This window comes from Falco rusticolus, chromosome 5 (genome assembly GCF_015220075.1).
Source record: "Falco rusticolus isolate bFalRus1 chromosome 5, bFalRus1.pri, whole genome shotgun sequence".
Classification (NCBI taxonomy): Eukaryota; Metazoa; Chordata; class Aves; order Falconiformes; family Falconidae; genus Falco; species Falco rusticolus.
The window spans coordinates 20745820-20767502 of NC_051191.1; the positions used below are offsets into that span (position 1 = coordinate 20745820).

At 59.5% G+C, this 21683-nt stretch overlaps 1 protein-coding gene across 1 annotated transcript in view; it reads left to right on the top strand.

The window, feature by feature from the left end:
* Positions 1–21683, top strand: part of SND1 (staphylococcal nuclease and tudor domain containing 1) — a 128728-nt gene that overhangs the window by 83343 nt on the left and 23702 nt on the right. The window contains exons 15-16 of the mRNA XM_037388764.1: positions 1899–2040; positions 15754–15863. Of these exons, the coding sequence (XP_037244661.1) occupies positions 1899–2040; positions 15754–15863 (252 nt within the window). The remainder of the gene's footprint in view (positions 1–1898; positions 2041–15753; positions 15864–21683) is intronic.

Here is a 21683-nt window from a genome sequence, read left to right on the forward strand (position 1 = left end):
GCATTTTTTTGCACAGAGCGCATGTGGCGGCGAGCAATCCAGCATCGAGCACTGTGGGGAGTGATGCCACAGGATTTGGGGAGGGTCTTTGTCTGCCAGCCCTGTCCCAGCTGGGGTGCTGGGGGGGTGGGATTGCCTGGGACCCCTTCGCAGCTGGATGGGGTGGGCGCCGGCAGCGAGAGCTGGGACACCAGCACAAAGGTGCTGATCAAGTGTCGGTGCATGGCCAGGGAGCTGCCAGGTGGGCACTCTGCCTCCCTGAGCCTTGCAACACCCCCCAGGCATTGGGAGAGAGATGCTGAAGCACTGCTGTGGCACATGAGTGTCCTTGCCTGTGCTGAAGCTGGAGCATGGCAGCTCTGGCACTTGGGGTTTGCTGAGATCTGCACCCACTCGGTGCCTGGAGCAGCTCCAGGTTACGGACCAGCAGCACCTGCGGCCACTGCCACTGCCACCACATGGGCCAGCTCCACGTGGCTGATGGCTTCAGGTCACACACGTGAGCGAGCAAGCAGCCACCCACTGTACTGAAGTGGATTAAAATGGGGATGCACACAAACACCAGCCCCCTTGCTCTTGCTGCTCTGTGAGCTGCTCATGCTGCCAGCACTGATACCTGCCGGAGCCGTGGGCAGAGCTGCAGGCAAAGCCACACATCTCCTGCGCCTTCAGCTCCCGGTGCTCGTGCCACAGCTTCCCCCTCCCCTAGGGGCACGGAGATTTCCCTCTTCCACCACTGCCATCTTACAGCTTGCTCTGGAAGCAGCTCTGTCTCTGCCAGCAGATGCCAGCTCCTCCCTCCCGCCCTGGCTCCCAGCCTCTGCTCCAGAGATTTACAGCCGCCTCTGCTCGCCCACCTTCCCCGGCCAAGCCCCTTCCCACCCCACGCCACTGCTTTTCCATCACCAACAGGCTGCATTTATCTTAGTAATAGTTTTTAAGCCCTGCTCTGGCCCCGGCTGTGGACCGGCTCCTGCCTCCATCCTGGTCCGACTGGGAGCTGCCTGGTGTTGGCCATGGCACGCTCCCTTCTCTCCTCTGCAACTTGTTTTTCTAAATTAAGGCCAGAGTGAGATAAAAAGCCACCTGGCTGCCTTTTATTTTGGGAACTGCTTTTCTAACTTGGGTAAATAAATTGGGAGCTTGCGACATGAAGCCTCTTGCCCCTGGTGCAGGTGGCACGCAGAGATACCGGCTGAGGCCACCACGCCGAACCCAGCCGCCACACTGGTGGTCTGCGATGGCTGCTGGGGTCTGCGGTTCCCTGGCTGTGGCTGCACTGTGCAGAGGGGTTTAGCTGACAGTGGCCACAGGCCAGTGCTTGGCATCGAGTCTGCCAGGACATGGCTACTTTGCTGTCCCCTTGCAGAGAGAGGGATGCTTGTGGTGCCACTGGCTATGCACCTGGGGATGCATGCACTGCTCCGCACCAGGGGACCCCAACACCCTCCTGCCAGCCCTAGACTCATTAAGTTTTCATTAATGAACATGCTTGAATTTATATGCAGTGACTTGCTGCTGGGAAGGGAGTGTGTGGTGCACAGAGTGGGGGTTTCCCAGGAAAGGGGAGTCCTGGGCTGTTCCGTTATGGACGGCAAGGATGGGGCAGGATCTGGCCTTCCTCCTCCTGCCTGCACCCAGGCAGCCAGCCCTGTGCCGGAGCTACCAGAGCCAGCACCCTGCAGCCGTGGGTGCAGGCACGGGGTGCACAGTCCATCCCAAGCCAGGAAAAGTTGGCTCCCTGCCTGCATCCTGCATCCCTCCCCAGCCAGCATGGAGCAGGCAAGGCCAACCCAGGCACCAAGCCCGCAGGACATTGGGGGGCCACATCAAGGGTAGTGTCCGAGCCCCTGGCATGCCACACCCCCCACCCTGACCCCCGGTTTCTTCCCACCCAGGACACCCAGAAGGCGAAGCAGTTCCTGCCCTTCCTGCAGCGTGCCGGCCGCTCCGAGGCTGTGGTGGAGTATGTCTTCAGCGGCTCCCGGCTGAAGCTCTTCATGCCAAAGGAAACCTGCCTCATCACTTTCCTGCTCGCAGGTGAGTCCCCGCCACCCCATCTGGGAGCAGGATCTGGCCCCTGCGAGTGCCTGGCTTGATGGGGGAGTCCTCACCCCACTTGGGTGCATGGTCCTCCCTCACTGCCACAGGGTACGGGTGAAGTTAATGCTGGTGCTGCCAACAGGTCGACCTGGGGGGGGGTGTTATTTGAGCTGGGGAACACTAACTGGAGATGACCAGAGGGTTTGGGTGCTGCTGGGGGCTGTTGATGCTGCTCCTGCCCTCTCCCCACATCCCAGTGGTGTCTGCACCCGCCAGTCCCCTCTGCGGGGCTGCCAGCATGCTGCCCCCCAGCTGTGCCCACCACGGGCTGGGGTCTGGGTGGCTCCTACACGTTCCAATGCTCTGTGGCCTGGCTCGTGGCTGCTCACCCCCTCTGCCCTCCTCAGCCCTTGCGTTGGCTGGCACGACACTTCCCTGCAGCATGGGGCAGCTCCGAGGGGCGGTGATGCAGGCATGGGCGTGGGAAGGATGCTCTCCTCCACCAAAACTGGGGAGCAGGTGGCAAACCCCAGGAGCATCATAGAAACGGGAGGAGGTGGCGGTGCTGTGGGACCAGGACCCTGGGGACACACAGGGATGAGCCTGAGGGGCTGGGGTGATGGAGGTGCCAGCAGCCACCCCAGGTATGTCACCCCAGGGGTTTGCCCATGCACCGGGAGGAGGGCACACATCCCTGCACACACACGGTGGCTGTTTTGGGAGGTTCTACAGAAACTTAAGAATTTCCCCACTAAACCAGTCCCACTTGCGGTGCACACTTCAGCTGAGGCTTTGCTTTGGAGCAGAGAGTGGCCAGAGCATTGTGATCCCCAGGTGTTTCAAGGTGTGCCCCAACCTTCTAGGCTGGCAGTAGGACAGGCAGATGGTGACCTCTGCCAGAATGTCCTCCCAGTGGTGTGCTGGGATGGCGAAGCCCATTGCCAGTGAGAGTGGTGGTTTGCGGAGTCTCCACTGGCACTGCCAGCTCCCTCGATGGGAGAGGATGTGGGGCGGCTCATCTCGCTCCTGTTTCTATGGCAATAACTGTGTATAAAGGATGACCCTGAACGTCGATCGTTCACAACTTGGTTATGAAAAATTCAATAAGCATATAAATAGATCTTATATGGGGATAAAAACACTGAGGTTTCTGTAAACAGCAGCTCTTGCCGCTCCCACTGAAGGAATATGTATCCTGGGGGGAAGCGTGGGGGCCGGGATGCCGTTGTCTGCCCCTTTGTTCCTGGAGCCAGGGAATGGCGCATGAGCTCGCAAAGCCAGCGTGCAGTACAGGACAACTCCCTGCCCGTGCCACCTGCACCTGCTTGCCTCGGACCTGCCCTTTGCCATCCCCCAAAGCCACCGGCACCGAGACTGGGGAGTGCCAAGGGTTGTGGGGAGCAGGAAGGACTGTGCCTGGTCTGGTGATGCTCCCAGAGCACGGCTCAAAGTGCTGACCAGGAATGATGCCACGATCCCCCCACCCTTCACCCGCTCGCTCCCAGCCCCTTGCACCCCAGAGCCTGTTCCCGTGGCACCCAAAGGTGCAGACCCCGCTCCGTCTGCCTGAGCTCTGGGTGCCAGCAGACCACTCACTCTGGCTGCCTGTTTTGCGGGGTCTATAGGACACAACCAACGTGACCAGGGGACCCCAGTCCCATCAGTGACCATCACCGTCACCCTCCAGTGACCAAACCTCCCCAGAGTGATGCTTTCACCTGGGGATGGCCCATCCCTGGTGACGGCTGGAGCACAAGCATCCCCATCCCTGCTCCAGGCTGGCTCCTGCCGTGTGGGAAGTGTGTCCTAAACCTGTCCTTCTCCGCGTGCTTGTGCGTATAAATAGTCACACAGTCTTATTTATAATTAACCATTCTTAAAGTCAGCTGCAAAAGACGGGGAAATGAGACTCCCCCTTGCCTGCGACTGAGACATTAAAATTTTAAGACATGATAAAACTCCCACGTGCTTGGGAGGAGGAATTTATATATATTTAAATATTTCTGGTTTAAAAGGCTGCCGCTGGGTTTGGCCGTGTTTCGTATGTGGGAATCCTGCGGGTTCCTCCGAGCACTCCCTGCGCGAGGAGCTGGTGGCAGAGCATCATCCCAGTGGATCCGGCATTGTCCCTGGGTCCTGCTGGCACGCTCCCTGATTTCAGACCCGGCATTTGGCTGTGGCTGGGGTGGGTTTTGCTCCACTCTCCATGGATAAGTGGCCATTTCATGGGAGCGGGGAAGGAGCTGTCACAGTTCCCAGTGCTGGCAGTGGCAGCCCAGTGTGCCCCATCCTCTTCCTCACCGGCATGCCCGTGGCTGATGCTCAGGGATGCACATGGGCTTGGGATGTGTACCCTGGGATCGGCACTGGTTAATCCCCTTCCCGTGGTGGGGTGAACAGGCTCCCACTGTCCAACCCTGGGGACCGGTGGTTAAATACACCTGTCCCTGCTGGTGCCAGTGGTTCCCGGCTGCTCCCAGTGAGTCGGGGAGGCTCCGGCTCAGCCTTTCTGCTTAGTCGGGTAATTTTTAAATTAAAGGGGAGGGGGCAGGGAGGGCACTGGGGTGGCCTGGAAATGGATGGCTCCGGGGGGAGCATGCTTGCTGCAAGTTATATTTAATCCCTGTTGCTGTGGAGACCGACTGGCTGTCACCCACTCCCAGGGGCTGATTTTGCTCCAGAAAGTTCCCAAAGTGGTGAATAACCCCCCAGGCCAGGCTGCTTGTGGTGGCCCCGGGAGTCTCCGGAGCTGTTGGGGGTCTCCAGAGCGACTGGGGACCTGCCGCAGCCAGGGTGCCCATGGGGTGCAGTGGGCACCTATAGTCTGAGTCACCCCAGCCACCTCCTTTGCCACCTCCATGCTCCCCTTTGCCAAACAGCTCCATCAGCAGGTAGGAAATAACAAGTGGACAAATCATGCCTATTGCAAAGCTCGGGCAGTGATCTGGGGTGATTTTGGGGTCTCCGGTGCCATGGGACTGGTGTGCCCATGGGCAGCCATGACCCTCTGGGAAATGCAGCTGCACCCCTTTGCAGCAGCCTCTGCATCTCCTTGGGTGTCCTGCACAGGAGCATCCTGCATCGCACAGGAGCATCCTGCATTGCGTGGGAGCATCCTGCATTGCAAAGGAACTTCTCATGTCACACAGAATCACCCTGCATTGCACAGGAGCATCCTGCATTGCACAGGGTCATGCCATGTTGCACAGGAGGATTCTGCATCACACAGGAGCATCCTGGCATTGCACAGGATTGTACCATGTTGCACAGGATCATCTTGCATTGCACCAAGTCATCCTGCATTGCACAGTCAACCTGTGTTGCACAGGAGCATCCTGAGTTGCACAGGAGCATCCTGAGTTGCACAGGACTGTCCTTTGTTCATAGGATCATCCTGCATTGCACAGGACCATCCTGATTTGCACATCCCAGAGCTGCAGCATGCTGAGCTGGGCTAATGGTGCTGCTGGAGACAATTCCCGAGTGCTGGAGCAAACTGTCCTGCTCCCTTCCTGCTCCCCTTAGTGCTGGGGGGAGTATGCAGCTCCTGCTCTCCCCCAGCTCTTCTCCAGGGAGACCTTCCCCAGCTGGGGCTCTCTAATCAAGCTGTATACATTAATTACAGGCTAAAAAGGCAGGTAACATGCCAATTAGTGTGTGGAAGATGACGCGCCCCTTCTGTCTTCCCCCGCTGTAGACCCCGCACATCTGCCAGTGTGGATATTCCTGGGATTTGGCTGGATTCCTCCCTTCATCCTGACAGCATTGCTGAGAGCTGGCATAGCTGATGCCGGCAAGCTTGGTGCATCAGCCCTGTCCCCTCCTTGGCCTGGCACACAGGGTGATTTGCCCCCCTGTCACTCCAGCCAGCAGCAAACTCTGAACCAAGAGCCCAGCATCCTGCGGGTGCAGCCCCGGTGGGGTCAGGGTGGCCCATTCCCCTGGGGCGCATGGTCACTAGGGATGGAGGTTTCAGGGTGGCCCTGAGCCCAGGAGGGCTGTGCAGGCAGGGCAGGGCTGGCATTGCACCCTGCCAGAGTGGAAACCTGGCAGCAGCAGCACGGTGGGAGCCGGCAAGGGGAGGGATGGGGTGGGACTGTTATCGCCCTACCTGCTCTGTTTTCCCTTTCATCTATTAATTGGAGTGTTGATCATGCTGGTAATCTGAATAACTTCCCAGCCCCTGCTGCCACCTTTCCTGGCTGCCCTGGCACACTGTGCTGGGGTGATGCAGGCGGAGGGACACACACGCCATGGCAGGTACCCGACTGGGTGCAGCCCTTTGGCAGCAGGGCCAGCACTGGGTGTTTTCGGCATCCCACCCACATCCCCAGCCACACTCGTAGCTCTCTGGAAAGCTGCAGGAGAGCTCCTGGTGTACACTGGTGTGCCGTGCCCGCCACCATGCCCGCGGGGACTGCTGGGGAGTGGGATGGGGGGCTGGCACCTCTCCCAGATCGCAGCACTGGAAAATTAAACTTTTACCCTAAGGCAAACTTGGTTATTGAAGCAGCTCTACCTCTAATGAGCGCCGCACAGCCCTGATCAATTATTCAGTGAAACAGCTAATGAAAGGTCAGGTGGCTGCGGGGGCTCCGGGACTCCCCAGACTGTGGTGAGCTGCTGGCTGCACCAGGAGGGTGAAACGCCGCAAGAGGAGAGGGGAGAAGAGGGGGGGTCCTGCTGGGAGGGACCCTGCCTGCACCAAGCTGAGCTTACGGGCAAAGCAGCTGAGTTGTCCCTGTCCCCTACTTGCAGGCATCAACACCCCAGGGAGCCTGCATCTGTCTGAGCCCCACACCATGGTCCTGCTCTGTGGTCCTGCTCCATGGAAGCCCCTGCTCCATGGCTCTGCTCCATGGAGGTCCCTGCTCCATGGTCTACTCCGTGGCACCCCAGGGCCATCATCCCCCATAGGTATCCCCCAAGCCTCCAGAGCCCTCCTCCCAGCCTCTGCTCGCTCCCAGCAGCTGGGTTTTGGGGTGGCCTCTTGACTCCCCAAGCTCCCCATCTGGCATCAGGTCCAATACTACACCCGTGCCTTGGGGGGCTGAAGGTTCCCACTCCACCCTCAGTCCCCACTACTGGCTCAGCACCCACCCCAGGGCACCCTCTGCAAGCACTGTGCAGGCCCCTGACAGAGCAGGGGGTCCCAGTGGGTGGGCTCCCAGTTTGGGAGGGTCCCAGCATGGGGGGGGGCATCCCAGTGTGGATGAGGCACCTTCCTCCCCCCGTTTATCCTCCCCGCGCACATCCTCCCGTGCTACCTTGGCTCACTTGGACTTACGGGACGGACAGGGACCTGCTGGAGGGGTCCCACACTGTGCCCTGTGGGGAGGTTGCTCCTTGGCTAATTGATTAATTGCCAAAATAATTGCATCATATAAAATAACGTGGGCGGATGCTGGGAGGCAGCAGTGGGGCCACAGCACGGCAAGCTGCAGGACAGCGGTGGCTGGTGGCAGCAAGCCTGGCGTGGGCTTCAGGGCTGGGAGGGGTTTTACCCTCTACTCACACACGCTCTTTTACTTTTGCTACTTTTTCGGGGTTTTCCGGCCGGTGCCTTTCCTGGGAGCTGCTCTCGGTGCTCCTGAGCAGAGCAGCACTGCAGCGGCTGGCGCGGTGCTAGTCCAGTACTCCCTGGCCCCTCTTCTGCTCACTCCACGTGGTGCCATTGCTCATCACTTAGAGTCAGAAATATGATAAATATCTGCATTTTATCAATGCCTTCCTTTTTTTGATACATCAAATGCAAATGAGCATCATAAAGAGAAGACAGGTCCCTTGTAAATGTGACTTCAGGGATGCTCTCCAGGGAGCCTCAGCCCGTCTTTCCAGCTAAAATATATACGTTTGAGTGCTATAAATATGTGCAAATAGAGAGGTGCTAATTTAATCCCAGGTTCCGTTCTCCCGGCGAGACTCTGCAGCCTGACGCCTTCTTGGTGCGGGGGCCGGCTGCAGCGTTACGGGATCTGCCCCCGGGGGAGAGCGTGCCCCAAGGGGCGAGGGGGCCGTGCTGCACCCCCGGAGCTGCTGGGTTGCGGGTGCCCCTAAATCTCACAGAGGAGATGGCAGAGCTGCCTATTTATGAGGTGGGGCTGGAGATAACGGCATTTATCCGTGGGCGCCTGCTGATGTGTATCAGCATATATGGGCTGCGAGCATCTCCCCAGGGAGCTGCTGTAACTCACCACCGTCTCAGCAGCCGGGGGCAAGGAGGTGAGCCTGGCTGCCATGGGAAGTGGCTGCCCGTGTCCAGCAGCCCACAGGGAAGGGATGCCATGAGGAGCCATGCGCCCTCAGGGTACCAAGTTGGGGCATATGTCTGCTTTGGGGGGAAAAGGAGGTGAAAATGAGGTTTCTGCCTGAGTTGCAGGGCGTAGCTGCAGCCCCCAAGGTTGTACCCACTGCAGTCTGTGTCCTGACCCCGCAGTCCACCCTCTGTTGGATGAGAGACCTCCCAAAACCCTTTCCATCCTATCATGCCTTGGTTTTTTGAGAACTGGTGTATTTTTAAGGTGATTTTTTTTGTTTGTTTTACCTCATTTTTTCACTCTGGCTTCTGGCAGGGGGATTGCAGCCTCCCCAACTTGCCTGGGCTGCTGCTGGAGCTGCGGTCAGTCCCCTTGAGAGCATCAGGGGGTGCTGGGGGGTGCCGCTCCCTGCCTGCTGCTCATGTCAGAGAGGGTGCTGTACAGGCAGTGATGCCTCTTGGCCCCCAGCCTAAGTGCTGTCCGTTGCAGCTGAGTTCAGTGGGGACAGCATCACAACAGCTTGGCTTGTTCCGCTGCAGGAAGCACCAGGGTGGCACGATAAGGGAGCCCCTTCCCACCATGATGGCACATCCCAGGGGTGTCAGGGGCTGCTCAGGTGTCTAGGCACTGCTGCTTGACCGTGGGGCAGAGCATCCCCCACAAGTGGAGGGTGCAGGTGTGCAGTGCGGGGACCCCAAATTATGCTGATGCAGTGTCAGGGTGTGTTGTCCCTAAATACTGCAGGTGGGGTGTCGGGATGTGATGGGCCCAAATGCTGAGATATGGATATGGTGACCTCCCTCCCACCTGGGGACATGGTGACCCCAAAAGCTGTAACCCTGCGGTGCTGGGGTGCAGCAGAGCAGCAGCTCCTTGCGGGCTGAAGCCAAGCTGGCATGTCCATCAGTCCCTGCATTGCAAGCCCTGGATGCCTTGAGCATCATCGCTGGCTGCTGCACCCCTCCACTGAGGGCCTGGGCAGGGGGTCCCCAGGCAGACCCTGCTCCGGGCTGCGTTAGCAGGAGCTGGCACGGTTCGGCAGTGCCCGGCCACTTCCCGCCTCCCTGGTACCGTCTGTTTCGCTGTTCCCGACAGCCTCTATTTTGGTAGGGACTAGTGTTAAAAATACGCCGTGCTCCCACACGGGCTCTGCGGCAGCAGCCAAGTTGCCATCACGACTCGGAGGCCAGCCGTGTGCCTGCCAGCGCCGGGGAAGCTGCCTGCTGGCTGCCGGGGAAGGAGGGGATGGCAGCAGCATCCCTGGGGCACAGCCCCCCGGCATCACCACCAGCCCCAGCTCAGCTCCCCTGGGGATGGGCAGCAGCATCCTGCCCCATGCTGCCAGTTGTGGCAGCAGGATCCAGCCCAAAGCCTTTGGACCGCCTGCCCAGGGTCTGGTGCTGCAGCAGCAACTCGCATCCCACCTGCTGCCAGCCGCGGTGCAGCCACCGGCATCTGGCAGAGGTCCTGGGCAGTTGGGGCGCACACCAGCGTGCTGCCTGCAGGTATCAGGTCGCTTTGTCCTGGTGACTGATGCTATCACAGGGCTCCTCTCCTCCCTTCTGCTCACCTCCTCTATTTCTCCCCAAGTCCATAAATCCTTACGGATATCAGTCTGCGGTATTCCACACAGGCATAGGCACTCCCAGACGGGCTAACCTCGCGCAGCACCATCCTTGCTCCCCAGCTCACTGTGGCAGTCACGGTTACGGCACAGCAATGCAGGGAATAAAGCTGTTTATAGACCCCAGAAATTAGGGCTGGAAATGTCCCACTCCAGGAAAGATGGGAAATCAGTGGTAAAACTGAGAGAGATTCCCTGGAGAAACTGGAGAGAGGTTTTTTATGAGCTCCGGGAGGGCGGGGAGAGGCAGGTGATGCTGGACATGGGTGCTGTGCCATGCTGCGCGTGGCAATTGCCCCTGGCTCCCTGGATTGTACCTGGTGAGGCCGTGAGACTGGCAGCATTCAATTAGTGGCTTCGTGGCTGTGCCAGGGGGTCCTGCCTGCCACCCTCCACCCTCCCTGACAGTTTATCCGTGGACAATCATATCATAATACACATCCCACCCACACTCCGCTCCCCGGCAGCACAGGATTGGCCCCTCCGCCAGCCCCGGCATGGTGTGGGAGCACCAGCCCCCCTTTATTACCCATTACAACCCCCCTCCCCACTCCCCCTGCAGCGCCTGGGCACCAGCACCGCAGGGCAGAGTGGTAGAAATACACCCTGTACATGTCATGGTGCTGGGCTGGCCTGCGGTGGCGGGAGGTTGAACCAAACCCCAGGCTGCCAGCAACCCACTTGGGACGGGGGTGGGGGTGGGGGTGGGGAACGACGACTCCCCCAGCTGTGGGATACCCCAGGATGCTGCAGGATACCCTGGGATACTACAGGATGCCGTGGGATGCTGTGAGATACCCCAGGACACTGTGGGGTGCCCAGGTTGCTGCAGGATGCCCCAAGGATGCTGCAGGATACCCTGGAATATTGTGGGATGCTGTGGGATGCACCAGGATGCTGTGAGATACTCCAGGACGGGATGCCTCAGGATGATGCATAATGCCCCAGGACACTGTGGGATGCCTCAGGATGCTGCAGGATACCCCAAGGATGCTGCAGGATACCATGGGATACTCTGGGATACTACAGGATGCCATGGGATGCTGTGGGATGCCCCAGGATGACGCAGAATGCCCCAGGACACTGTGGGATGTCCCAGGTTGGTGCAGGATGCCCCAAGGATGCTGCAGGATACCCTGGAATACTGTGGGATGCACTGGGATGCACTAGGATGCTGTGGCACACCCCAGGATGATGCAGTATACCCCAGGAAACTGTGAGATGCCCCAGGATGATGCAGAATACCCTGGGATGCTGCAGGATGCCCCAAGGATGCTGCAGGATACCCTGGAATACTGTGGGATGCTGTGGGATGCACCAGGACACTGTGAGATACCCCAGGACACTGTGGGATGCTCCAGAATGATGCAGAGTGCCCCAGGACATTGTGGGATGCCCCAAGATGCTGTAGAATACCCTGGATGTTGCAGGATGCTTTGCCCCCAGCCCTCAACTTCCAGCTCTGCAGGAGTGAGGCCAGGGTTGGAGCACTGTCTGCAGCCCCCGCAGCTGCTTCCTCCATCCCCGCCGTGCTGGCTGCACCGGGTCTCACTGCTCGGCAAAAGCATTTAGCAAAAGTGATTTGTAGCGGAGTTCTTTTGAGACCCCAGGGGAGAGCGGTGGCAGCCACACGCTGCAGCATTTTAAAGTGCATCCCTCATCTGTGCGGATTAATACATTAGTTTCCCAGGAAGAGCAACAGAGCCACAGCTTTGGGTTTATTTTTTTTTAAAGTGCTGGGTGAGTTCACTGCTGGGCTTGCTTAGCTCCCGGTGGGTGCCAGGTGGCCACCTCCCCTTGCCACACGCAGCCGGGGTGTTCCTGGGGCTGAGCACGCTCATCCCATCCTTTTTAGGTTTTCATTTTCCAAAAGCAGGCATTGCCCACGTGGGTTTAGGAGGCATCAGAGGCAGAGAGAGGATCCAAAGTGGCATTCTGAGCTGCTGCACAGTCTGGGGTCGAAGAATTTGTGTGCCAGGATCCCCCAGTGCCATGGAGCCGTCAGCCCTTCACTGCACTGTAGAAACACTGCGCTTTGCTTTTTAATTTTGTTTAAGGACTCCGACACTTCCTCAGCTATTTCTTCATTATTTTCTTTAGGAAAAAAATGCCATTGTGGTGCATGAGCCCGTGTGGCAGCTCCCTTCCCCCAGCCCCTGCTTGCTTGGTGGAGGAGGAGGAGGAGGAAGGGAAGACACACTCTTCGGCAGCTCTGGCTCCTCATTTCCCCCTCCCAGCGTGGTGCTGAAGGATGCTCCTTGCTGGAGACGCTAGCAGCATGTTTGCACGGGATCTGCACCATGGCCAGGATGCGTGCCATGGCCTCGCCGCAGCACTGGCGGTGCCACGCTGGAGCTGTGCCCGCCTGCTGCTGCCCAGTGCCAGCGTGCAGGGAGGAGGAGGAGGAGGAGATGTGTCTCTGCTCCTTCCTCTTGCTCACAACCGGGGTCCGTCTGTTGGCTCCGTGCGTGGTGTAGCCAGTGACGGGCCAGTTTGGGGTCTGAGAGCTGGGGGGCTGCCACTGAAAGCCCATACCCCCTGGGCTGGAGGGGGGGTTCCCTCTCCCCAGGGATGTGCTTGGGGTCCCCCGAGCTGCACCACGGGAGGGGCTGGATGCTCCTGTGATGGTCCCAGATGGGAGGAGCCTCCCAGCCCTCCAGCCGCTGGCCGGTTCGTTACCAAGCTGCTGGTTTCCAGCTCGTTAACGAAGATCACTGGATCCCCATTCTCCTTGCCCCACATTTTGCCGCATTTCCAGAAATTTCCCTTTCCTGCTCCATTTTTTCAGGGCAGAGGACATCAATGCCACCGAGGTCGGGGCAGGGGGTGTGGGCAGGGTGGGGGCTGGCAGCTGCCTGCCCTGTCACCTCAGCGAGGCTCCTGCCACATTCCCTTGAACTGTTTCGCTTTCCTCGGAGACTGTGCCGGGGAGGTGGGGTGGGAAAGGGGGTTTTGCCTGACCAGCACTGGGCTCTGCAGTGGCAGTGATGGGGACAGAGATGGGACAGGTTTCGGTATGGGGATTGGGATAAGGCAGGGATGAAGATGGATGGGGACAGGGATGAGGATGAGGATACAGCAGGGACAGGGATGGGGATGGGGTTGTGACGGAGATGTGGACAAGAACGGGAATGGGGATGCAATGGGGATGGAGACAAGGACAGGGATGTGGACGAGGACACATCCTCCTGGATCACACCCCCAGCCAGGCTGCAGTGGAACCACCTCAATGGGGTCCAGCAGGAGGCTGGTGCAGAGCCGGGGTGCAGGTGGCAGCAGGGCAGCTTCCCAATGCTCCGGGCTCCTCCTCTGGGTGCTCTGCAGTGCTGAGGTGGGGGGTACCCCCACGGCTCTGCTGCTGCAGGGCTTGTGAGCAACCAGGGACCCCACTGGTCCCTGAAGCACAGTTGGGGACCCCAGCAGACCCCCCCAGTCCCAGCTGAGATGGCTGTGCCTCTCCCAGGAGCAATGCAGTGAGGAGAGCCTCGGGGGGAGTCGGGAGTCCCACAGCCTCCCCTATAGCCCCCCACCACCAGGGGTTTAATTTTGAGTGATGCAAATCACCTGTTTTAATCGTGAGCTAAAGTGTCAAGCAGAGGGAACATTGAATTCACTGGGAGCTTCCCAGCCCCCATGCCTATGCTATGTGGTGAGTCTACCCCAGTTCCCCATCTTGAAGGGGTTGGGGGGGCGCAGGGTTCCCTCCACCTGCATCAGGCACTGCTGGAGAACAGCCTAGCACTTCAGGAAAGTGTAAAACCAGCACTTTATTAATTACTTAAGCAAGAACCGATACCCCTTCCCGGGTTGGGTGCCGCAGCCTCACGTGATGCCAGCAGTGCGGGTGTCACCATGGGCTTTCCTGGAGTGACCCTGGGTGTTCCCAGCCAGAGCAGGGCAGCATTTTGGGTTCCAAGCCAGCAGGCACCAAGCTGTGCCCCAGTTCTGGCAACCCAGTGTGTGCCACTGCTCCAACCACCCCGGTGTCCAAAGCAGCCACCTGGTCACTGATGCAGCTGCAGGTCCGCGCTGCGCCAGACCTCAGAAACCCCACAGCCACCGGTGAGGGGTGCACTGGAGTCACCCCCAAAGTGCTTGGCAGCCACCGTCCCCCGAGCCTCACTGGCAAGGTCAGGGCTGCTGTCACCGGTGATACAGGGACCTGGTAACTCAGGAACCTCACAGCTGCAGGGTGGGCTGCTCCAGGGGAGGGTCACATCCCCTGTGCCCCCCAGGATGACTGGAATCGCTGCAGCTGGTGCTCACAACAAACCCAGTGCCCTGGGGACACAACACCTTGTCACTGCAGGGCCAGCCAGGCCAGCATGGTTTACTGCGGTGCTCTGGGAATGTGACAGGTCGTGGCAGGGGTGTGTGTGTAGTTAATCCGATGGCCATCTATCCCTTTCCTCATCCTCACCCGCATGCAGCCGGTGGGGAGCAGGGCTGTGGAGTCCCCGGTCAGTGGCAGGGCCAGAATGTCCCCAGTGCCTTTGCCATCAGCTGTGCTGTGAGCCAGGCTGAGCCTCGCAGTGCCTGTTCCCCCCCACCTCCCTCACCAAAACGTGAGAATTGCTGCTCCATCACAAACCAAGTGCTCAGACAGCTGCTAAGTGTAATTCCCGGCACTTCATTAATAACGAATTATGTAAAATAAAATTAATAATGCAGGACTTCCCAGTTTAATAATCTGTGCCACCGTCGGTGCTGGCAGCGCTTTGCCAAAGGGGAGCCCAGGGTGATTACCCCAGTTTGCAGGTGGGAATACTGAGTCAGAGAGAGAGGGGGTCTGGATGTGAGGGTCCACATGTAGTCTGGGGCGACCACCGCCATGCTTGTCCTCCTTCCCTGCTGTTTTTTTAAGTATTTTAATCTTTAGTAATGGTTTGCAGGGCTGGGGCTTGACCTGCCTCTGTGGCTGTAGTAATACAGCAGAATTAATACCTGCTTATCAGGGGCTCTCAGCCAGTTATTGGCACAGACATCTGGTATGGTTAATAAGAGCAGCCAGAGCCATGCACAGCTCTTACAGCAGCTGGGGGTCCTGCCAGCTCGCCCCCACAGCAGCTTCCCACAGTGTGATGGGTTGCTGCTCCACAGGGGACATTGCATGGGGGAACCTTGCGTGGGACCGACCTTGCACAGGACCTTGCGTGATGGGGACCTTGCACAGGACTTGGCACAGGACAGCTTTGCATGGGACCTTGCACAAGGGGGAACCTTGCACAGGACCTCACACAGCAGGACTTTGCACGGGACCTTGCACGAGAGGACCTTGCACAGCTGGTGCCTCCAGTACTGCAGGGTCTGCACCATGGGCAGGCTGATGGTTTCTGCATGGTCAGGGGAGCCTGGGGCTCCCCATGGCACAGCATGGGTGGAGTGTTGCACCCCAGCTGCACCCTGAGATCCCCAAAACCCCCTGGTGCGGCCAGCTGCAGCAGGGAGAGAGCCAGGCAAGGCAGCTCCTCTGGCAGAGTGGGTGGTCTGGGGACAGGGACAGGGGCTCCTCCTTGCCCCCAGCCTGGGACAGAGGAGGGAGCTTGTCCCTGTGTCGCCATCCCTGCTGGCTCTTCCCCTGCTTATCCCCATGTCCCCATCCCAGCAGGCCGCAGGGCTGTCCCAGGCTCTCCCTGCCCTGGTGCCAGGGAAATGCTGGCACAGGGACCCTCCCATGTCCCAGGGGTTGGTCACATCTCACCTGGACTCCAATGGCCCCTTTCCTCCCCAAAACTTTTATTTCAGGTGACATCCCCAGCAATGGCATGTGGGTGACTGCTGGCTTCCTCCACGCACCTCACTCTCCTCTTCCTCCTCTTCCTCCTGCAGGCATCGAGTGTCCCCGGGGAGCCAGGAACCTCCCTGGGCTGGTTCAGGAGGGTGAGCCCTTCAGCGAGGAGGCCACGCATTTCACCAAGGAGCTGGTGCTGCAGCGAGAGGTAGGGGATGCTCGGCTGTGTGTGGGCCGGGGGCTGCAGCGCACCAGCTCAGTACTGGTCTGGGAGGGGCTGGCAATGCCCATGGGGCACGGATCTTGCCAAAAGGCTGCAAGGAAAGGCAAGGGGTGAGGGGAGCTGCCCTGCACCGTGCTGCTGAACCGCAGCCACCTCGTCCCTGTTCTCTGCAAGTGGTTTGGTGCTCTGTGAAAAGCCACGTGGACCCGGCTCGTGGCGCCAGCAAAGCTTCTCGCGGTGCTGGGGCCAGATTTGGCCCCGCTTTGCTCTCCGACGCGCTCGTGTTGGTGCATTGTGGTTTCGCCATGGTGCCACGGCCAGGCTCTGGTGATGCCCTGGCATTCGAGGCTCTGAGCCAGGGCCTCACAACTGGCTGTGCCCAGGGGCTGCCAGGGCAGGGTAGTGCCCGTGGGACCCCCGTCCCTGCAGCTCCGGCATCGCTCGGGGGCTTCACCCTTCCCACGGTGGGTGGGAGCTGTGTGCTGCCCACCGTCACGCACTGGGTGACACCAAGCGCATCCCCGGGTGTTTGTGGTCGGTCCATAAATTGCCAAGGCTTTGTGTTTGCTCTGCTCCTAAATCTCCCCTTGCTGAAGGCAGCAACAGGGAAGGCTGTCGGTGGCTTCTTCTGGCAGCAGCACTGGGCGTTGAACCGGTGGGGACAGCTCTCTCCTTTTGTTTTGTTTTATTTTGTTTTGCTTTGGTTTGTTTTAATTTTTTATTATTATTTTATTTTTTTTGGTGGAAATCAATACTGAGTCATGGTCTCTGCTCTGAACACGATGGTGGCTGTGGCTCCGGGTGCACTGCATTTGCTGCCATGGCCCTGCCTTTGCACTCCTCCACACCACCAGTCTCACACCAAGGAGGACTGGGGAGAACTGGGGAGGACTGGGGACCTGGTTCTGGACTCAAAACCCACACCTCCATGGTAGGAGTCAGGCCAGGCTGCACTGCACAACTGGACATCTGCTCTCCCTGCTCCCGCAGCCACATCTGTCTGGAGTGGTTCTGCTGGCTTGGGCACAGAGCGACACGGCACAGAGGGGCTCCAGCTTGGCAGAGTGGGCAGCATCAGCATCCTGCTGGGTGCTCAGGAAGGGTGCTGCACGAGTCCCAGCAAGGCTGCAAAAGCGGTGACCCCAAAAAGCACCTGGCGAATGACGCCTGCAAAAACCAGGCAGGCAGAGAGATGATGTTTGCAGAAAAGGAAAGTGCAGAGGAAGCACGAAGCAGCATGTGGCCGCACAGGGGGAGCTCATCACCTGGGGAGGAAGGTTTGCTGCTGCTGTGGGGTCTGTCCGGTGGGTTGGGGTGCAAACAGGGTGGGCCACCCCTACAGCAGCCACCTTGGCCAGGGCTTGGCCATTTCCGGCACTGCCCAGAGTGGGAATTGCTCCAGTGGGAAGGGGCAGCTCAGGATGTCAGGTTCCACAGCTGCGCCCTGCACAGGGATCCCAGCTATTTGGCTGAGGAATACTGATGGATCCATCGTGCATCACTGCCTTTTGTGCCTCTTCCCAGCCGTTCAGTTTAAATTGGCTGAGGAACTTGTTGTGGCAAGGGCTGCCAGCCCGGTCCCCCCTCCACGGGTTCCTCAGGGGAGCAGGCGAACAGTGGCCCCCCATCGCGCAGCGCCTGGCTCAGCCAGAGAGTTCTGCACAGCACCTGCCTGTGCTGGTGCAGCCCCACAGTGGGGCACAGTTTGGCCCTGGTCCCTGCCACTGGAGCAGGAGGAAGCTGAGAACGGGGTTCTGCCGAAGCATCACCTCAGCCAGCAGCACCTTCTCCGCCTTCACAGCCATGCCAGCAGCACCAGTGAGTGCTGCACTGTCGTCCCCCCTGCATGCTGCCTCTCTGCTTTGGCATGTCTTTCCCTGCACCCGCCGTGCGAATGGGGTGAACTGGGGTAGAGCTGTACCGGCACCCCTCCAGGCAGATGGGATGTGCCAAGGCAGAAAGTTAGAGCAGATCCGAGTCCTCTGCAGTGGTTTGCATTGCTCTCTGCAGAGCTGTGCTGCATGATGGATGCATGGCGGCTGCAAGGTGGATGCAAAGTGAGTGCAGGGTGGATGTGTGGCAGATGCATGGCAGATGCGCAGTGGATGCATGGTGGCACAGTGGCTGTGTGGGGTTGCACAGCAGCTGCATGGTGGTGCACAGCGGATGCAGGGTGGTTGTTTGAGTTTGCACAGCAGAAGTACGGCAGATGCACAGAGCTGCATGGTGGGTGCACAGCAGATGCAGGGTGGATGCACAGTGGACATGTGGCGGTTGCGCAGCTGAAGTGGGGCAGGTACATGGAGATGCAGGATGGATGCACAGTGGATGCAAGGCAGATGCACAGTGTCTGTGTGGGGTTGCACAGCAGCAGCACAGTGGATGTATGGTAGATGTGAGGTAGATACACAGCAGCTGCCCGGCAGATGCCCGGTGTATGTGGCAGATGCAGAGAGGATGCGCAGCAAACACACAGCGGGTGCATGGCAGATGTGTGGTGGATACAAGGCAGATACATGATGGATGTGCAGTGGCTGCACAGCCGATGTGTGGCAAATGCCGGAGCTGCTGTGGGCAGCAGGGACGATGCAGCACCTTCATGGCACCGGCGCGAGGTCCGTCCACAGGCAGGCTTCTGGCAGTGCCAGCAGGAGCGGCTGACGACCTTGCATGGCCTCAGCTAATACTAATTACATAAATTGCCCTGCAGGGGAGCAGCTTTATCTTCCTAGCTGAAAAACTGTAAATTACTTTCTTTTGATCTTCTGAAGGAGAAAGTATCCAGGTGCCCGGCAAGCTGTGGCCGGACACTCCGGGCAGTATTCCCAGCAGGAGGGATGGGCAGCTCCCAGGTGCTCTGGAGGGCAGCAGGTTTGGGTGCTGCTTTGTGCTTTTCCTGCCAATTCTCCTGGGGAATGCAAATGCCATGGCCGCATCCTGCAGGCAAGGCCAGATCCAGGCTGCCGAGCACCCAGGGTGTGCGCAGGGATTTGCCATGAACCTGCCTCCTGTCTCTGCCTCCCCCTGGTTTGAATGCTTTCTCATTAAGGTCTCTTGATATTAAAATTCACTAACTCGTGCAACTTCTCTGATTGAAACTTCTGTGTCAACCAAAGCGCAAGATCCATTTTGTGTAATTACGCCGTGATTCATAATTTCAATATAGGATAAAAAATGCCCTCTGCAGCCTTTAGCCATCTCCCCAAGTGACTGTCAAGATAAAACTCTGCAATTTATGCACAGATCGCTTTGCTCTTCCCCACTCTACCCCTTTCCTTTGCCAGCTATATTTGCACCTTCACATCAGTGCCGTCGGTAATTCCTTGCTCTGTTTAACTCAGCCATCATTACCAGGTGAGGCCTCGCCTCCGTCCCGCTGTGGCTGGGGGATGCGGGAGCTCGGGGAGGGGGATGCGGAAGCTTGGCCCCCATGGCCTCGCAGACCCCCGCCTAGTTGAGGCATGGCCACTCGCGGTAGGTGGCAGGATCCGGCACGGAGCGTTGAGCGGATGCCGCTGCTCCAGTGCCAGCTGCTGCTCCGCACAGGGGGTCCTCCACCAGCACACGCAGCTGCCATCCGTGTGGGGGGGGTGCCCTTCACTTTCGGGAGGTTTAACTACTGCCACTTAAATCCCAGTGTGATGAAACAAGCGTCCCCAGGCAAGCGGGGGGGCTCCTGGTGTGAGGTACAGACCTGCTGTGGTGCCGGTGTGGGAGTGCATGTGGAGAGACAGCACCTTCCTCTTGCCCCGTCTCGGATAGCTAGGGCAGGAACTGGCGGGGGCTGGGTCAGGAATGAGGGGCTGAGGCAGGAATGGAGGGAGCTGGGGCAGATGAGCTGCCATCTCCCCAGCGGAGTGTGGGCAGTGGCAACGCGGCCAGGGGTTTCTCCACTCGTGCACACTCAGCCCCTGCACCGTGGCCTGCTTTCCCCTGGCCGCCTTCTCCTCCTACAGAGCATCGCCTCACCTCCACTTGACAAGCCCACAAGCGTGAGGACCCGGCTGGCCAGGCCACACTGCTCTGCCCCACACTGCACCACCCACATCATCCCTCTCGAGTGCAGGATTGTGCCTGGCCCCAGCAGCACACGGATGTGTCCTGGTACGGGCTGCACCTGCCCTGTGGTGCTGGGCAGGGGACAGGGCGCCGGCAGGATGGGAACCAGGGCTGCCCTGGAGGGGCCTGCCTGCAGATGCAGATGTGGGCGGGATGCAGATGTGCCTGTGGATGCAGCTGTGGGCACAGATGCAGATGTAGGCGTGGATGCAGCTGTGGACATGGATGCAGACGTGGATGCAGATACGGTTGTGGGCACAGATGCTAATGGGGGCATGGATGCAGATATGGGCACAAATGTAGTTGTGGGCACTGATACAGATGTGGCTGCAGATGCAGCTATGGACATTGGAGGCAGATGTGGCTGTAGATACAATTGTGGGCACAGATGCAGATGTGGACACAGAAGTAGTGGGCACAGATGTGGTTGTGGGCATGGGTGCAGATGTGGGCACAGATGCAGCTGTGGGCATTGGATGCAGATGCAGATGCAGATGTGGGCAGAGAGGCAGGTGTGGGCAGGGATGCAGATGTGCCTGCAGCTGCAGGGCAGTGCAGCTGGCTGTGGGGATCGAGAGCCTGCGCTCATCTGGAACGCCGCAGGTTGGTGGGCACGGGGAGGTGAGGACACGGCAACACGGGGACACGGCAGGCATTTCCGTCCCTCCTCGGTGTCTTGCGGCGTGCAGCCGGCTGCTCTAAACTGCTGACCCGCGTCCCAGGGGCATCGCTCTGCTTCCTTAGCACATCTTGGAGGCTCTGGATTAGCCGGTGCTCGCCACCCCGCACCAGCCAGAGCCTGTCACATCCCATTACACTTGCTCGCCCGCCTGCCTGCTCTCAGGGAGTCCTGCCCGCTTCAGCCCATTGGCAGGGGGAAACTGCCATTGTGGCTTTTGCAGACCCCTAGGACCTCACAGCCCCATGGGGAAGGCAGCTGCCCTGGGCTCCTGAGCCCCACGGTGCCAGCAAACTGGCAGTGGTCATGGGCAGCTGAGGTGGCACAGCGTGGGCACCTGCCCCTCACCCTCAGCATCCCCGCTTCCACGGCTGTGTTTCTCCTTCCTGTGTCGACCCCTTCAGTATTTCACCCCATCTGGCCTCGATGCACATGGAATTTTGATCGGGCTTCTAACAAAGCTGCAGCTGCTGGCTAGCTGCTACCCGGGCTGAGCTGAGTGGGGTCTCGGCACTGGCACACACTCGGGAGGGGGCCATGCTCCAGCCAGCCCCTGCGTCTCCCCAGGCAGGCAGCCCCCTGCCCCAGGGTGCGGTGGCGGTGGTGGGATGGTCCCCTCCCATGGTGCCATGAGAAGGGTGCTGGCTTTGACCCCCCTGGCACACTGCGGTGGCTGCTGCAGGTCTCACCCTGCTCCTGGCATGACTGGTGGCACCATGCCGGGGATCAACAGCCCAGGAGGAGGGTGATGCTGATGGCACCAGGGAGGTCAAGCCTGGCTGGCACAGTGGTCAGGGCTGCAGGTTGCCCGCTACCACGCTGCTGCTGCTGCTGCTTTTCATTGGGCTGGGCAGGCGCTGCCAGGGTTCCCTGGGGATGGAGGGGACCGGTTTGGCTCACACCGTAATCAGTGGCGTGCAAAAAGCCGGCAAGGCACGGCTGGGAGGTGTCAGCCCTCCCGCAGCTGCAGCAAGGGCAGGGTGAGCCCCACGCTGCCAGCTCCGTGGTTTGGAGTGCAGCTGGGGGGGGACCTGGGCTGTTTCGGAGGAGCATCTGTATGAGGTTGG